At 38.4% G+C, this 18,942-nt stretch overlaps 1 protein-coding gene, 1 non-coding gene and 1 pseudogene across 3 annotated transcripts in view; 2 read left to right on the top strand and 1 right to left on the bottom strand.

Moving 5' to 3' along the window:
• The window catches only part of FBXO16 (F-box protein 16), a 167,728-nt gene that overhangs the window by 102,479 nt on the left and 46,307 nt on the right, over positions 1-18,942 (bottom strand). For both annotated transcript variants that reach the window (XM_064272639.1, XM_023550972.2), the window contains one exon: positions 17,973-18,137. In XM_064272639.1, the coding sequence (XP_064128709.1) occupies positions 17,973-18,137 (165 nt within the window). The remainder of the gene's footprint in view (positions 1-17,972; positions 18,138-18,942) is intronic.
• LOC135228268 (uncharacterized) lies at positions 9,352-14,631 on the top strand (annotated as a pseudogene).
• On the top strand, positions 13,981-14,087 carry LOC111751322 (U6 spliceosomal RNA). Its single transcript, XR_002786400.1, has one exon. It is a non-coding gene; the product is annotated as a U6 spliceosomal RNA (small nuclear RNA).

Here is an 18,942-nt window from a genome sequence, read left to right as displayed (position 1 = left end):
CTTTAGATGAGCATAGGTGTTTGATTTTTAGGAGCTCCGAGTTATCTGGTTTCTCTTCGTCATTTTTGGTAATGTTTTGTATTCTGTTTATGCCTTGTATTAGGGCTCCTGACGTTGTCCCTATTTTTTCTTCCATGATCTTTATCGTTTTAGTCTTTATGTTTAGGTCTTTGATCCACTTGGAGTTAGTTTTTGTGCATGGTGTGAGGTATGGGTCCTGTTTCATTTTTTTACAAATGGATATCCAGTTATGCCAGCACCATTTGTTAAAAAGACTACCTTTTCCCCAATTAACTGACACTGGGCCTTTGTCAAATATCAGCTGCTCATATGTGGATAGATTTATATCTGAGTTCTCAATTCTGTTCCATTGGTCTACGTGCCTGTTGTTGTACCAGTACCAGGCTGTTTTGACTACTGTGGCTGTATAATAGGTTCTAAAATCAGGTAGAGTGAGGCCTCCCACTTTCTTCTTCTTTTTCAGTAATGCTTTACTTATCCGAGGCTTCTTTCCCTTCCATATGAAGTTGGTGATTTGTTTCTCCATCACATTACAAAATGTCATTGGAATTTGGATCGGAAGTGCATTGTATGTACAGATGGCTTTTGGTAGAATAGACATTTTTACTATGTTAAGTCTTCCCATCCATGAGCAAGGTATGTTTTTCCACTTAAGTAGGTCCTTTTTAGTTTCTTGCAGTAGTACTTTGTAGTTTTCTTTGTATAGGTCTTTTACATCTTTGGTAAGATTTATTCCTAAATATTTTATTCTTGGGGGCTACTGTGAATGGTATTGATTTGGTGATTTCCTCTTCGATGTTCTTTTTGTTGATGTAGAGGAATCCAAGCGATTTTTGTATATTTGTCTTATAACCTGAGACTCTGCCAAACTCTTCCATTAGTTTCAGTAGTTTTCTGCAGGATTCCTTAGGGTTTTCTGTGTATAAGATCATGTCATCTGCAAATAGAGATAATTTTACTTCCTCCTTGCAATCCGGATGCCCCTTATTTCTTTGTCTAGCCTAATTGCTCTGGCTATGACCTCTAGCACAATGTTGAATAAGAGTGGTGATAAAGGGCATCCTTGTCTGGTTCCCGTTCTCAAGGGAAATGCTTTCAGGCTCTCTCCATTTAGAGTGATGTTGGCTGTTGGCTTTGTATAGATGCCCTTTATTATGTTGAGGAATTTTCCTTCAATTCCTATTTTGCTGAGAGTTTTTATCATAAATGGGTGTTGGACTTTGTCAAATGCCTTTTCTGCATCAAGTGATAAGATCATGTGGTTTTTGTCTTTTTTTTTTTATTTACATGTTGGATTACATTAACGGTTTTTCGAATATTAAACCAGCCTTGCATACCTGGTACAAATCCCACTTGGTCATGTTGGATTATTTTTTTGATATGTTGTTGAAATCTATTGGCTAGGATTTTGTTGAGTATTTTTGCATCTATGTTCATGAGGGCTAAGGCTGTAATCTTTATGGAAGCAGACTGCCACATCTTTGTTTTTCTGGCAGAGTGGCTGCTAGGTTTGAACTGCTGACCTTCTGGTTAACAGGTGAGCACTTAACCACTGTACCACCAGGGCTCCTTTTAGCACGTAATAGTGCTTAATAAATATTTACTCATTTAATGAATGATTTTTGCCTAGTAGTATATTTAGCTATTTTAAATGTATATAATTGATAACTCACTGTTGGTTACTAGTATTAAAATACTTCTTGCAGTTCTCATTTAGAATGGACATTCATTTTTCTGAGCTTAATATTTAATTAAATGTTTTTTTTGGCTGGAGGCAGTCTAGTTTAATACTGTTGGAAATAAATAATACATGATAATAATAATAAAACTTCAGGTGTAAAACTTCAGACATAAACGCTAGTAATTACTTATTCCACCAAAACCCATAGTCATCATTATTTCTGAAATGTACAAAATGCTTGACACTTTAACAAAATAGGCAATAACCAAATCAGTGATGACTTTACTATAGTAAGTAAACAAAATTTTTGTTAACTCCAGGAGACATCTTTTTTTTTTTTTTTTTGGTATCATGAATTGGTGCTGAATTTTATTAAATGGTTTTGTTGTTGCATATAGTGAAACAATCATAAAACTTTACTATTTTATTCTTTAAAATTTAATTTTTTAAATTCTATTTTGTTGTTGTTGAGAATGTACATGGCAACACATACACCAATTCAATAGTTTCTACATGTGCAATTCAGTGACATTTATTATATTCTTCGATTTGTGCAACCATTCTCACCTTCGTTTTCTGAGTTGTTCCTCCTCCATTAACAAACTCAGTGCCCCCTGAGGTTCCTATCTAATTTTTCGGGTTGCTGTTGTAACTCTGATCCCACTTAAGGCAGATCTTTTTTACTAGTTATACTATGGTTTCATTTTAAGAAGACTTCAGGTGATATTTTTGGTTTAAATTTTAAAGATTATCTCAGGACAATAGTTACAGGGGTCCATTCAGTCCCCCTGGCTCCAGAAAGTCTGGGGTCCATGAGCATTTGAAATTCTGTTCTGCATTTTCCTCTTTTTGATCAGGATTCTGCTACGGGATCTTTGATCAAATGTTCAGTAATTGTAGCTGGGCACCAGTTTTTCTGGTCTCATGGCAAAGGAGGCAGTTGGTCACGGGGGGCAATTAGCCACACATTTCTGGCTTTCCTACTTCCTCTGTTACTCCAGGTGAATGGAGACCAATTGTCGTGCCTTGGATGGCCACTGGCAAGTTTTTAAATCCTAGGCACTATGAAACGAACCGGGAGGTAGAACAGAAGCACTAAATATGTTATCAGGCCAATTAACTGGGATGTTCCATGAAACTATGACCCTGAACCTCCAAACCAAGGAACCAAATCCCATAAGCAGCTAAGGAGCTACTCTTTATTTTTTGTAAATATATCAATCACACTTGATTTTTAAATGTTGTATCAACCATACCTTCTTGGGATAAATCCCACTTGGTCATCATGTACCGTTCTTTTTATATATTACTAGGTTTAATTTGCTAATGCTTTTAAAGAATTTTTTTGTTTATGTTCATGAAGAATATTGGTCTGTAGATTTTTGTTAGTATCTTTTTTTTATTCTTGTAAAGTTTTTATCCGGTTTTGGTATAAGGGTGATAAATTGGGAAGTATTCTCTTTTACTCTGTTTTCTTAAAAAATTTATGTGGAATTGGCATTATTTCTTCTTTAAATGTGTGATAGAATACACCAACAAAGCTAGGTCTGAAGTTTGTGGGGCGTTTTAAAATTATGAATTCAATTTTTTAATTGACATTGAGTCAGTTTTGGTAATTTGTGTTTTTCCAAGAATTTTGTCCATTTCATGTAGGTTCTTGAATTTGACACAGAGCTGTTCATAATATTCTCTCATTGTCATTTTAGTATCTGTAGAACTTTAATGACGTCCCTGATAATGTCCTTTCATTTCCTTGATCAGTCTAGCTAGAAGCATGAACTTTATTTATATTTTCAAAGAATCAACTTTGGTTTCATTGATTTTCTTTGTTGTGTTTCTGTTTTCAATTTAATTGGTTTTAGCTCTTTATTATTTCTTCTACTCACTTTGGGTTTAATTTACTCTTCTTCTCTTAGTTGGAAGTCCTTTTGAAATTATGTTTTCTGGAGTAGGTAGTATACGCTCAAGACAGTAATAAAAATCATTCTAGTACAATAATCGCATTTTAAAGTTGGGGAAACAACTAACTGTTTGCACATGCTTTTAACATAATTTTAAAAGCTCTGTTGGAGCACATACCAGGTACAAAACACTGGGGGAAAGGGGTGGTGATGGTGCTTGAGAGAAGGTAAATAATGCTCTACTACTGTGGCTGCCTATGTTCATTGCCATTGGAATAACCACATGGGGAATGACACAAATCACACAAATAAATATAGTGATGGCAGGTGATTTTATTAATCTTACTCAGATTACATATTAACCTTAGTCTTTCTTACTTAAGTCTATTTTTTAACAGATAAATTTAAAATCAATATAACAAAAGAGTCCCTATAAAATTTTTTTAGGCCTATTTAGAATTCTTTATATACATATAGGTATTTTTTTTTTTCTTTATTGTGCTTTAGATTAAGGTTTGCAGAGCAAATTAGCTTCTCATTAAACAATTAATACACATATTGTTTTGTGACATTGGTTGCCAACCCCATAACATGCCACATTCTCCCTTCTCGACCTTGGGTTACCCATTACCAACTTCCCTGTCTCCTCTTGCCTTCTTGTCCTTGCCCCTGGGCTGGCATGCTCATTTAGTCTTATTTTGCTTTATGGGCTTGTCTAATCTTTGGCTGAAGGGTGAACCTCAGGAGGGACTTCAGCACTGAGTTAAAAGGGTGTCCAGGGGCTGTACACTCGGGGTTTCTCCAGTCTCTGTCAGACCGGTAATTCTGGTCTTTGTGTTTGTGTGTGTTTGAATTTTGTTTTACATTTTTCTCCAGCTCTGCCAGGTACTGTCTATTGTGATCCATGTCAGAGCACTCGGTAGTGGTAGCTGGGCACCATGTAGTTGTGCTAGACTCAGTCTAGTGGAGGCTATGGTAGTTTTGGTCCACTACTCCTTTAAACTTATCTTTCCTTGTGTTTTTGTTTTTGGTTTTTTTTTTTATTCTCCCTTGCTCTAGACGAGGTGGAAGCAGTGGAGTAACTTATGTGCCACTCACAAGCTTTTAAGACCTCAGATGCCACTCACCAAAGTAGGATGTAGAACATTTTCTTTATAAACGATGTTATGCTGATTAAGCTAGATGTCCCCTGAGACCATGGTCCCCAGCCCTCAGCCCAATAATTAGGTCCCTCAGAGTATCTGGATGTGTCTGTGACACTTCCATGACCTTGGCTTGGTCAAGTTGTGGCGACTTCCCCAGAATGGTGTATTGTCTCACCCTTCACCAAAGTTACCACTTATCTATTATCTAGTTAGTGTTCTTCTCTCCCCACCCCTCTCCTCCCTCATAACCACCGAAGATTGTTTCTTTCTACGTGTAAACTTTTTCATCAGTTTTTATAATAGTGGTCTCATACAGTATTTGTCCTTTTGTGATTGAATTATTTCACTCAGCATAATGCTCTCCAGATTCATCCATGTTGTGAGATGTTTCAAAGATTCATCATTGCTCTTTATTGTTGTGTAGAATTCCACTGCATGTATGTACCAAAGTTTGTTTACCCATTCATCTATTGATGGGCACTTAGATTGTTTCCATCTTTTTGCTATTGTGAATAATGCTGCAGGGAACATGGGTGTGCATATGTCTATTCACGTTAGGGCTCCTATTTCTCTAGGATATATTCCTAGGAGTGGGATTGCTGGATCATATGGTATTTCTATTCCCAGTTTTTTAAGGAAGTGCCATATCATTTTCCAAAATAGTTGTATGATTTTACACTCCCACCAGCAGTGCATAACAGTTCCAATCTGCCTGAATCCCCTCCAATATTTGTCATTTTTTGTTTTTTTGAGTTGTGCCAATAATGTCAGAGTAAGATGGTATCTCATTGCAGTTTTGATTTGCACTAATTCCAACTCGATGGCACTGGGTTTGGTTTTTTTTTTTTTAATGGCTAGTGATCTCGAGCATTTCCTCATGTGTCTGTTAGTCATCTGAATGTCTTTTTGGTGAAGTGTCTGTTATATCCTTTTGCCCATTTTTGAATTGGATTATTTGTCTTTTTGTTGTGGAGGTGTTAGATTTTCCTATAGATTTGGGAGATTAGATCTTTGTCGTATTTGTCATAGCCAATTTTTTTTTCCCCAGTCTGTAGGTTCTGTTTTTACTCTTTTGGTAAAGTGTTTTGATGGGCATAAGTATTTAATTTTTAGGATACCCCAGTTATCTAGCTTATCTTCTGGTATTTGTGTATTGTTAGCTATGGTTTGTATCCTATTTATACCACGTATTGGGGTCTCTAGCATTGATTCTATTTTTTCTTCTATGATCTGGTACTGATACAATAGCCTGGTACTGGTACAACAACAGATATGTAGACCAATTGGACAGAATTGAGAATCCAGATATAAATTCATTCACGTATGAGCAGCTGATATTTGCAAAGGCCCAAAGTCTGTTAAATGGGGAAAAGACAGTCTCTTTAACAAATGGTGCTGGCATAACCAGATATCCAACTGCAAAAAAATGAAACAAGACCCATACCTCACACCATGTACAAAAACTAACTCAAAATGAATCAAAGACCTAAATCTAAAATCTAAAATGATAAAGATCATGGAAGAAAAAATACAGAGAATGCTAGCAGCCCTAACGCATGGAATAAACAGAATACAAACCATAACCAAAAATGCACAAACACCAGAAGAGAAACTAGATAACTGGGAGCTCCTAAAAATCAAACACTTATGCTCATCAAAGGACTTCACCAAAAGAGTAAAAAGGAACCTACATACTAGGAAAAAAAATTTGACTATGACATATCTGATAACAGTCTAATCTTTAAAATCTACAAGATACTGCAACACGTCATCAACAAAAAGACAAATAACCCAATTAAAGAATGGGCAAAGGATATGAACAGGCACTTCGCCAAAGAAAACATTCACGCAGCTAATAGATACATGAGGAAATGCTCATGACCATTAGCCATTTAAAAAAAAAAAATCATTGCACTGAATTGATTCTGACTCATGATGACCCATTAGCCATTAGAGAAATGCAAATCAAAACTACAATGAGACACCATCTCACCCCAACAAGGATGGCACTAATACAAAAAACCACAAAATAATAAATGTTGGAGAGGTTCTGGAGAGAGTGGAACACTTATGCACTGCTGGTGGGAATGTAAAATGGTACAACCACTTCAGAAATTGATTTGGTGCTTCCTTAAGAAGCTAGAAAAAGAAGTATCATATGATCCAGTAATTCCACTCCTTGGAATACATCTTAGAGAAATAAAAGACGTCACATGAATAGACATATGCACACCCATATTCCTGCAGCACTGTTCATACAGCAAAAAAGATGGAAACAACCTAGATGTCCACCAATGGACGAATGGATCAAAAATTTTGGTATATTCACACAATGTAATACCATGCAACGATAAAGAAAAACAATGAATCCGAGAAACATCTCATAAGATGGATGAATCTGGAAGGCATTACGTTAAGTGAAATTAGTCACAAAATGACAAGTATTGCACGAGACCACTGTTATAAGCACTCAAGAAAAGGTTTAAACACAGAAGAAAACATTCTTTGATGGTTATGAGGGTGGGGAGGGAGGGAGAGGGGAATTCACTAATTAGATAGTAGACAAGAATTATCTTAGGTGAAGGGAAAGACAAAACACAATACAGGGGGAGTCAGCACAAATGGACTAAACTAAAAGCTAAGAAGTTTCCTGAATACAACCAAAAACTCTGAGGGACAGAGTAGCAGCGGCGTGGGTCTGGGGACCATGGTTTTAGGGAACATCTAGGTCAACTGGCATAACAAAATTTATTAAGAAAATGTTCTGCATCCCATTTTGGTGAGTGGCATCTGGGGTTTTAAAAGCTAGGGAGCAGCCATCTAAAATGCATCAGATGGTCCCAAACCACCTGGAGCAAAGGAGAATGAAGAACACCAAAGACACAAGGAAAATACTAGCCCAAGAGACAAAAGGGCCACATAAAAAAGAGACTTCATCAGCCTGAGACCAGAAGAACTGGATGGTGCCCGACTACCAGCAATGACCACCCTGACAGGAAACACAACAGAGTCTCTGACAGAGCAGGACAAAAATGTGGAGCAGACCTCAAATTCTAGTAAAAAGAGCAGACTTAATGGTCTTCCTGAGACTGGAGGAACCCCCAAAGACATGGCCCCCAGATGCTCTGTTAACCCAGAGCTAAAACTATTCCCAAAGCCCACTTTCCAAAGATTAGACTGGACTATAATACTTGTGAAGAGTGTCCTTCTTAGTTCCAGCAGATACAGACCAAATAGGCGGCTCCCGTTCGGAGGCAGGATGAGAAAACAGGAAGGGACAGGAGTTGGTTGGAGGGACACAGGAAGCCAGGGGTGGAAAGGGGGAGTGTGCTGCCACATTATAGAGATTGCAACTGGTGACACATAACAATATGTGTATGAATTTTTATATGAGAAATTAACTTGAGCTGTAAGCTTTCACCTAAAGCACACACAAAATAATAATAATAATAATGATTTATTTATCCAGGGCCTCTTTCCTTTCTATATAAAGCTAATGATTAGCTTTTTTCATCTTGTTAAAGAATGCTGCTGGTATTTCGATTGGGATTGCATTGTATCTGTAGATTGCTTTGGGTAGAACTGACGTTTTCACAATGTTGAGTCTACCTATCCATGAACATGGTATGCCTTTCCATTTATGTAGATCTTTGGTTTCTTTCAGTGGTGTTTTGTAGTTTTCTTTGTATAGGTCTTTTGTGTCCCTGGTTAGCTTTATTCTTAAGTTTTTTTTTTTTTTTTAGGTGCTCTTATAAATGGTATTGCTTTCCTGGTTTCCTTTTTGTAGTTCTGTTTATTGCTGTATAAGAATCCAACTGATTTTTGTATGTTTATCTTGTGTCCTGCTATTCTGCTGAATCTTTCTGTTAGTTCCAGTAGTTTTCTTGTGGAGTCTTTTGAGTTTTCTGTAGTATCATATCATCTGCAAATATGGCTAGTTTTACTCTTCCTTACCAATTTGGATGCCCTTTATTTCTTTTTCTTGCCTTATTGCTGTAGCTAGGATTTCCAGCATAATGTTAAAGAGAAGTGGTGATAAAGGGCATCCTTGTCTCGTTCCTGTTCTCAGGGGGAATGTTTTTAGCCTCTCTCCATTAAGGAATGATAGTAGTTGTTGGTTTTGTACATAGATGCCCTTTACTATGTTGAGGAATTTCCCTTCTATAACGATTTTATTGAGAGTTTCTATCAGGAATAGGTGTTAGACTTTATCAAATGCCTTTTCTGCATCAAATGAGATGACCATGTGATTCTTTTGTTTTATTTATGTGGTGGATTATGTTATTGATTTTCTAATGTTGAACCATCCTTACATACATGGTATGAATTCCACCTGGCTGTGGTGTTTTTTTTTTTTTTTTTTTGTATGATGCTGAATTCTATTGGCTAGAATTTTGTTGAGAGTTTTTGTGTCTACATTCATGAGAGATATTGGTCTGTTATTTTCTGCTTTTCTGGTGTCTTTGCCTGGTTTTGGTATTAGGGATAAGCTGGCTTCTTAGAATGAATTCAGAAGTAATCCTTCCTTTTCTATGTTCCAAAATAGTTTGAGTAGTACTGGTGCAAGCTCCTCTCTGAATGTGTGGTAGAATTCTACAGTGAAGCCAACTGTGCCAGGGCTTTTTTTGTTGGGAGTTTTTTTTTTTTTTAATTATTACCTTTTCAGTCTCTTCTCTTGTTATGGGTCTGTTCAGATTTTCGACCTCAGTTTGTTAGTTTAGGTAGCTAGTGTGTTTCGAGAAATTTTTCCATTCCCTCTAGGTGTTCAAATTTGTTGGAGTATAGTTTTTTCATAGTACTGTTATGATCTTTTTTATTTCAGTTGGGTCTGTAGTAATGTCCCCCATTTCATTTCTTATTGGGTTATTTGCATCCTCTATTGTTTTTCCTTTGTCAATTTGGCCAATGGTTTGCTGAATTTGTTGATCCTTTCAAAGAACCAACTTTTGTTTTTGTTAATTATTCCTATCATTTTCTTATTCTCTATTTCATTTATTTCTGCTCTGATTTTTATTATTTCCTTTCTTCTGGTGGCTGTGGGCTTCTTTTGCTGTTCTCTTTCTATTTGTTTGAGTTGTATAGCTAATATTTTGATTTTGTCCCTTTCTTCCTTTTTGATGTGTGGATCTATTGCTATAAATTGACCTCTGAGCACTGCCTCTGCTGTGTCCCAGAGGTTTTGGTATGATGTGTTTTCACTCTTTGAATTTTTTCATTCAATCTTTGATTTCTTCTATTACCCAGTGGTTTTATAAGCAAGTGTTATTCAGTTTCCTGTATTTGATTTTTTTCCTTGCTCTTCCTGTTGTTAATTTCTACTTTTATGGTGTCGTGTTCAGAGAACATGCTTTGTATTACTTCAATATTTTGGGTTTTTTGAGGGTTGCTTAGTGGCCTAATACGTGGCCTATTCTGGAGAACATTCTATGTGCATTGGAAAAGAATATGTACTTTGCTGCTGTTGGGTAGAGTGTTCTATATATGTCTGTGAGGTCAGCTTGGTTGATTGTGGCCTTTAGGTCTTCTGTATCTTTGCTGAGTTTCTTTCTAGATATTCTGTTCTTTACTGAGGGTGGTGAGTTGAAGTTTCCTACTAGTATCGTGGAGCTGTCAATTTCTCTTTTCAGGGATGTTAGAGTTTTTGTTTTGTTTTGTTTTGTATTTTGGAGCCCTGTCATTGGGTGCATAGATATTTATTATGGTTATGTCCTCATGGTGGGTTGTCCCTTAATCTTTATATAATATCCTTTGTCTTTTACGGTGAATTTTGTTCTAAAGTCTATTTTACCTGAGATTAGTATTGCCACCTCTGCTCTTTTTTGGTTGTTGTTTGCTTGATATATATTTTTTCCAACCTTTGATTTTTAATATATTTATGTCTTTGTTCTGTAAGATGTGTCTCTTGTAGACAGCATATTGATGGATACTATTTTTTATCCATTCTATCACTCTCTCTTTTTTTTTTTATCACTCTCTCTTTATGGGTGCATTTAAGCCATTTACAATCAGTGTGATTAGTGATAGGCGTGAATTTATTGCTGCCATTTTATAGTGCCTTTTTTGGTGGTGCTAATGTTTTCTGTATGACCCTTTGTTGAATTCCTTTTGTTTGTGGATTTTTTTGCCATTTCTTTCCTTTTTGTAGATTTTGTTTTTACTGAGACTTTATACCTTTCTTCTTTATTTTGATGAGTAAGTTTGTTAACTTTCTTTGTGGTTACCTTGAAATTTACCCCTAACTTCCTAAATTTAAACCAGTTTTTTATTGCTTGATATTGCCTTGACTTCCTCTCCATTTGAAAGTTCTATAACTACACTGTTTATTCCCTCTTTTATTGCTCTGATGTTGTTGTCATTTACAGATTGACCTCTCTGGTTCCCTGTTGTAAATCTTTTAGTTTTGTTTTATCCTTGAGAGTTCATTACCTAGGTCGGTATCTGGCTGATGCTGTCCTGTGTCCTAGATTCAGGTTGTTGTCTGATGTTTTTGGTTTTCTAACCAAAGGGCTCCTTTTAATAATTCTTGTAATTTTGGTTTGGTTTTTACATATTCCCTTAATTTCTGTTTATTTGGAAATGTCCAAATTTTGCCATTATATTTGGGCAAGAGTTTTGCAGGATATATTATTCTTGGCTGGCAATTTTTTTCTTTCCAGGTTTTATATATGTTATCCCATTGCCTTCTTGCCTGCATGTTTCCTGCAGAGTAATCAGAGCTTAGCCTTATTGTTTCCCCTTTGTATGTGACTTTTCATTTTTCTTGAGTTTCTCTCAGGATTCTTTGTCTTTGGTTTAGTAAGTATGATTATGATATGTCTTGGTGATTTTCTTTTAGTGTCTATCCTATGTGAGGTTTGTTGAGCTTTTTGGATGACTAGCTTTCCATCTTTCATGATATTAGGGAAGTTTTCTGTCAGTAAATCTTCAATGATCTTCTCTGTGTTTTCCATTTTCTCCTCCTGTTCTGGAACTCCTGCCACGCATGAATTTTTGCTTTTGATTGTATCCCACATTATTCTCAGGGTTTCTTAATTTTTCTTCATTCTTTTTTTTCTTTGATTTTTCCTCAAAGTGATATTCAAGGATTTGTCTTCCATCCACTGATCCTGTCTTCTGTTGTTTCAAAATTGCTCTAAAACCTTCTATTGCATGGTCCATTTCTGAAACTTAGTTATTTATCTTTTGGACTTCTAGCTGCTGCTTTTGTATGATTTTAGCTGTTTTTTTATTTTGACATTTTGTTCCTGTATTATTTTCCTGAATTATCCCATTGCTTTACCTGTGTTTTACCTGATTTTGTCTGTATTTTCCATGATTTTTTTCCCTTCATTTCTTGGGGAGCCTGAATATTAGAGTTTTGAATTTCCTGTCAGGTAGTTCCAGTGCCTTTCTGTCTACCATAAGGTCATCCGGTATTTTATTTTCATCACTTTCTGGAACCATCCTGTCCTGTTTTTCAATATGTTTTGATACTGTCTGTTGTCTTTGGGACATTCATGAATTATTTTCTTCATTTATTGATTGTAGGTTTATTTGTTTTTTCCTGCTTTTTTGTTTATGTCTGGACAGGTGGGCTTTGTTGCTTGCTCTTCTGTGGGCACGATACTTCTCACCACCTTGTCCAGGTGGGCAGAGTTGGCCACTTAGCTTTGTTGCAGCAGGACAGGTCCAGCGGTGGGGAGAGGGTGGGAGATGGGTCGTCTGTGGCATGTACAGGGGCTGACGAGGTGGGCCAGGGCCACACAGGTCAGGATCCAGTGGTCTATACTGGTGCTGCTCAGGAGCACAGCACTTGGTGTGCATTGCCAATAGGCAGGAGGAAAGGGAGAGGATGTAATGTGTGGAGCTAAGTGGGTGAGAGTAAAAAGAGAATCAGGAGAAACAGAAACAAAAAAAGCAAACAATAAAAAAGCATATAAAATGGTGGTGCAGTAGGATTTGGCAGGTGGGGGCAGGGCAGGTTCAGTGAGGCCATGTGCCAGTGGGTCTCTAGCCGAGTGGTGGAGTTTAGCCTATTGAGAAGGGGTGTGGATGGCCATGTGCCAGAGGCTCTCTAGCCAAGTAATATAGCACAGTCCATGGGGCAGGTGGTGGCATATGGGGCTAGGTGGGTGGGAGAAAGGAAAGGAAGGAAGGGAGAGAGAGAGAGAGAGGAAACAACAAAAAGAAAATGAAGAAAACAAAAAATCACAACAGCAAAAACTAACAAAAAAGAAAACAAAACAAAAATGGGAGCCTGCCAGAAGGGGTGGTGCAGTCCCGGGGAGACCACGTGCCAATGGCTCTCTAACTGAGCAGTGTGGCACTGTCTGTTAAGAAGAGGAGGGGATGGCAGACTGGGCTAGCTGGGCAGGAGACAGGAAAAGAAGGAAGGGAGGGAGAGAAGAAATAAACAAACAAAAAATAACAAAATAAAAACGGTGTGAAGGAGGCTGTTGGTGGGGTGGGGCGAACCCAGGGAGGCTGTGTGCTAGTGGCCTTCTAGCTCAGTGGTGTGGCACAGCCCATTAAGAAGGGCAGGGACAGCACACGGGGCTAGCTGGGCAGGAGTTAGGAAAGAAAGGAAGGGAGAGAAAGAGAAGAAACTGAAAAAAAATGGCATTAAAGGAGTCTGTTGGTGGGTGGCACAGACCTGGAAAGGCTGTGTGCCAGTGGCTCTCTAGCTGAGTGGTGTGGCATAGCCTGTCAAGAAGGGGCAGGGATGGCAGACTAGGCTAGCTGAGGGGGACAAAGGAAAGAAAAGAAAGGAGAGAGAGAAGAAACGGAAAAATAAAAAGTGGCACTGAGGGAGCCTACTGGTGGGGTGGTGGATACCGGGAGCTCGTGTGCCAGTGGCTCTCTAACCAAGTGCTGTGGCACAGTCAAGAAGGTGTGGGGATGGCACATGGGGCTACATGGGCGGGAGACAGGAACAGAAGGAAGGGAGAGAGAGAGAACAAAAATAACAAATAAAAATAGTACTGAGGAAGCTTGCTGGTGGGGTGGGGTGGACCTGGGGAGGCCATGTGCTGGTGGCTTTCTAGCCAAGTGGTGTGATATAGCCCATTAAGAAGGGCAGGGAAGCACACGGGGCTAGTTGGGCGAAAGAAAGGAAGGGACAGAGAGAGAAGAAACTGAAAAAAAAAATATGGCCCTGAGGAAGCCTGCCAGTGGGGTGGCACAGACCTGGGGAAGCTGTGTGCCTGTGGCTCTCTAGCTGAGTGGTATGGCATAGCCATTAAGAAGGGGTGGGGTGCTTGCTTCAGCAGCACATATACTAAAATTAGAATGATACAGAGAAGACTAGCATGGCCCCTGTGCAAGGATGACAAGCAAATTCGTGAAGCATTCCATATTTTTAGCCTTGCATCCTCTTCCAGGTGGCCACAAAGCGAGCACAGGCCTGGTGCTACAGCAAAAATAATATTCCCTACTTCGAGACCAGTGCCAAGGAGGCCATCAATGTGCAGCAGGTGTTCCAGACGATTGCACGGAATGCACTTAAACAAGAAACAGAGGTGGAGCTGTACAACGAATTCCCCAAACCCATCAAACTGGACAAGAACCACCGGGCCAAGGCCTCGGTGGAAAGCTGCAGTTGCTGAAGGGGCAGTGAGAGTAGAGCACAGAGTCCTTCAGAAACCAAGAACACACTTAGGCCTTCAAACACGGCCCCCCCTTGCCTCTTCCAAACAAAACATAAATTGATCTCTCATTTCCAGCTGCCGAAAGAACCCCTATCAAACACACTCACCTTCATACACAACACACACACAGATCTAACACAAGCAGACAAACTCAAGCCCACACCTATGACAGCTCCATGAGGTCTGCCCACCCATCACATGAGCCCTCATCTGTGGCAGCAGGACAGGCCAGCTGTAGGCATTGTTTTGGCGTGTAGTCGGCATTGGAAGCTTTTTTGTTTTGTCCACTGTGGGAGAGAGAACTATTTGCAGTTAATCTGTATCTAATTAGTTAAACTCGATTTTTTTTAGCGGTCTTGTGGTCTTTTTACCCCACTTCACCCTCCCTCCTTGTGAAGGCTACACCTTGGGAAGGCTGGTGGCCACGTTTCATTACAGGCTCACACCCAGTCTGATTAGGCTGAGTTTTGTATGTATCTGTTCATGCTTGTTACTTTTAACTAATCAGATCTTTTTACAGTATCCATTTATTATGTAATGCTTCTTAGAAAAGAATCTTATAGTACATGTTAATATATGCAACCAATTAAAATGTATAAATCAGTGTAAGAAATTCTTGGATTATGTGTTTAAGTCCTGTAATGCAGGTGTGCAAGACGGAGGGTTGAATCCTGTCTGGATCACAGAGGGTTAGCAACTCAGAATTCTAAAATCCAGCTAGAGGCAGTATTCTGTACAGTAGACACGAGTATGTATGCCTTTTATCAAAGACTTAAGAGCCAAAAAGCTTTTCACCTCTCTAGGGGGAAACTGTCTAGTTCCCTCTGTGTCTAAATTTTCCAAAAGGTTGATTCACATAATACAGTGGTGTGTGCAATGGATAAAATGGCTGTTGTTTCAAATATTAAAATTCTCATTTTCCCTTTTTTTTTCCTGCTCCACACTTGAAAAATCTCCTGTTAGATCAGCATCCTACTATAAGAGGAAAAGTAAAGTCCTAACAGATCTGTCCTAGCGATTTTACCTTTGTTCTAGAAGGCGCTCCTTTTGGGATTGTGGTATCCATAGGTTAGCAAACTGTTTTCTCCTTTTCCCCACCTGACTCTCTAATATCGCCCATCATTAATTAACCTGTTTCTTTGCTATGGAACCCCGGCAGTTCTGCTCCCTCCCTAGGATCTGTCCCTGCATTGTAGCTTGCTTAACGGAGCACTTCTCCTTTTTTCCAAAGGTCTACATTCTAGGGTGTGGGCCACGTTCTTCTGCAAAGAGATGAACATGATGCTAATAAAATTTAACAAGAACAAAGAAAAAAAAAAGAAGGGGTGGGGATGGCACATGGTGCGAGCTGGGTAGAAAAAGGAAAAGAAGGTAGGGAGAAAGAGAGAGAGAGAGAACAGAAACTGAAAAAGAAAAAACAAAAAAGGCACTGAGGAAGCCTGCCTGTGGGGTGGCGTGAACTGGGGAGGTTGTGTGCTGGTGGCTCTCTAGCTGAGCTGTGTGGCACAGCCAATCAAGAGAGGGTGGGGATGGCACACAGGGCTAGCAGGGCAGGAGAAAGGAAAGGAGAGAAGAAACAAACAAAAAAATCCATAAAAACAGTAACAACAAAAACCGCCAATGGTGCTGAAGAAGCAGGCTGGTGGGGATGGGGCGGACCCAGGAGGCAGTAAGCTGGTGTCTGTGTAGCCAAGTGACCGTGGACTGTTGGAAAGTGGTGGAGGCTGCTTAGAGGAAAGAAAGCTGAAGGGTTGGAAAGTGTGTATCCTTGGTTACTGGGTGATCTGTCTCCTGTTGGGAGCTCCATGAAGTTGCCTTCCTGAACTTGCTGTCCACTGCTTTTGGTGACTGAGGTCCAAGATGGCGAATTTGTGCCATGTTAGCTAGTAGAGGACCTCCACTCCATAGCTCTCCTCGTTCTCTGTTCTTTGTCAGTTTCTTATTCCATTCGGTGCTTGATCGAGTTCTTTATGCCTTCATTTGATACTTAGGGTTCCGTGATTGATGTTTGTATCTGTTTTACTTAGTTTTTCAGGTATTTGCCGTAAAGGGATGGCATGGTACTTTTGTCTATAGCGCCAGAATTTTAATGCTAAACAAACAGGTGAAAATTTCCAAGCATCAGAGCTATTAGTTATTTTAAATGTATTTATGCATAAATATTTTACAGGAAAAATTGTTGCTTAAAATAAAGTATTAAGGTCAATTTTCCATATATTACTTAAAACCTCTTTTACTCTTAAAACTTGGTTAATCACTTTACTCTCCTTTGTCCCACAACAGCCTGAGCTTCAGCTATTGAATGCTACTCCCTGCCCCCAATTGAGACAGAGATGCAAAAAACATTTATAAGAAGTCAGAGCTACAGTAATTTTTCAAATAACTTTTCTATCATTGCAGTTTACATTTTTCTTTTGGAAAAAAATTCTCATAAGAGCACGCCAATTACTGAAATCAGAAAGACTAGTTTATCACATGCTATTTTTTTTATTGTAACAATATTAATTATGCATAGTTTACTACCATATTAAATGTAGAAAAAGTCTACATTCAGAAAACATAATAAAATTTAAACCTAAATGAGCAAGTTAGGAGTTGACTATTCATGTCACACACACACACAAAAAACCCCAAAACCAAACCCAGTGCCGTTGAGTCAATTCTGACTCATAGCGACCCTATAGGACAGAGTAGAACTGCCCCATAGAGTTTCCAAGAAGCACCTGGCAGATTCAAACTGCCAACCCTTTGGCTGGCAGCCGTAGCACTTGACTACTACGCCACCAGGGTTTCCAAACAATTCTTCAACTTCAAAGGATTCACTGCAGAGTTTTTTCATAGAACATAATCCCCCTGTGGTTTTAAAAATCATTTAAAAAATTTACTTTACACACAAATTACACATTTCAGGAACTCAACTATTGTATAAAATGATGTGAAACTCTGCATGTGTATACACCTCTGCATGTTGTAGAGAAAAGGCTCACAAAAATTTTGTATAAGTTACCTAATTAACAGTGACTATAAATGAATGAATGTAAACATTGGTTTTAATGCATAGAAAGCCACTAGAAAAATTATTCTTGTATTTTTTACTTTTCTGATTATCATTTGAATGCTTTATATTGCTTAGTTTTTAGCTTTAAAAGAACTTTAATATGTACATTATGACCTTGTGCAATTACTAATTTATTAGGTAAACTTTTCCTTAAATCTGGTGCAAAAATAAGCTTCAGCTCATCTGGTGGAAGTATGAAAAATTTGTATCAGTAAAGTGAAATCTGATGACCCATAGATACTGCACACTATCCAGAGTCCTACCCAGTGTCAGACTGCCTGGTGTCTGAGCCAGAGTTGCAGAAAGACAGAAAACCGGACAGGGGGAGATGCTCTACAGTTCTAACCTCCTGGGTGGAACTGTGGTTTGGGAGTGTCAGGAAAATGGCTCTCAGCTGACATGAATGTCTTTGAAAAGGCAATCAAGTTCTTAGAAAAACAGAATTTTGAAGTCATAGCATATTTCCTTTGAACTCTGTACCCAGCTTCAAGTATCATAATTAATTCTTAGTAAGTTTGTTGTTTCTTGCTTCTCACATACCTTAGGCTTTGTAACATGAAGCTCTTTCACCATTTGAATATAGTGCTTCTTCCATATACCTTGCTCGAAGGGAGTGGGAGAGAAATTGATGCACCAGTTAAACCGTAAACATTTGAGCATCCAGAGTTGATCCAGTTCAGTTAAATTCTTCCAATGCCAGCTCACCTGGAAAAACAACAATTAAAAAACAAACAAACCTACTCTGTTTGCATGCCTACTTTCTCTAGATTTTCAGCTGTCACCTTGTATCTGAGATAACTTTTTTGTTCTTTTCCTCTAAATCACAGATTAAAGAGTTACCTCTTACTGAAAGCGCTTCCTATCCAGGCAGCATGATTTACTTTAAATACTAATTGAAACTTAGAATCAAAGTCGACTAATATTTATCGAGCAGCTCTTAGCCACCTAGGGAGGTAAGTATAATTAGTACCCTCATTTTGTAAAATGAGGAAACTGAGGCTCAGAATTTGGAACTTCCTGAAGGTTCCTGAAAGTCATATGAAAGTTATAGGAAGGTTATCTAAACTCAGTTCTGCACATTGTTTATTCTTTTCATAGTATACTTCCTTTTCCTCTGTTCTCATGATTTAACTAAATACAAACTTAGAGACGAAACACAATTACAACACTATACAGCACGTTATATCTAACCTTTAGGTTTTAATAGAGCATGAAATATTTGTTCTGTACATTCTATTTCCATCACGTGTTAATGCCACACATCCAGTGAACCGTGGAGGTGGCCCTATTACAATGTGCAGCAGTATTTACAATAATTTATCCCAGGTTCTGAATAAGTCTTGCTGGAAACTAGTGGCAAATTAAGACGTAAAGATGATATTTGAGGTCCTCTCTTAGCTCTAAGAGTTATGAAAAAGACATCTCCTAACCTCCAAACACAAATTTGTAGAATTTCACCCTTGGAAAACTGACCTCTTTTCCAATATTAAATAATTGATATGTTTTGAGT

The sequence above is a fragment of the Loxodonta africana genome, chromosome 19 (genome assembly GCF_030014295.1).
Source record: "Loxodonta africana isolate mLoxAfr1 chromosome 19, mLoxAfr1.hap2, whole genome shotgun sequence".
NCBI classification, from domain to species: domain Eukaryota; kingdom Metazoa; phylum Chordata; class Mammalia; order Proboscidea; family Elephantidae; genus Loxodonta; species Loxodonta africana.
This window is presented reverse-complemented; position numbering and strand designations above follow the sequence as displayed.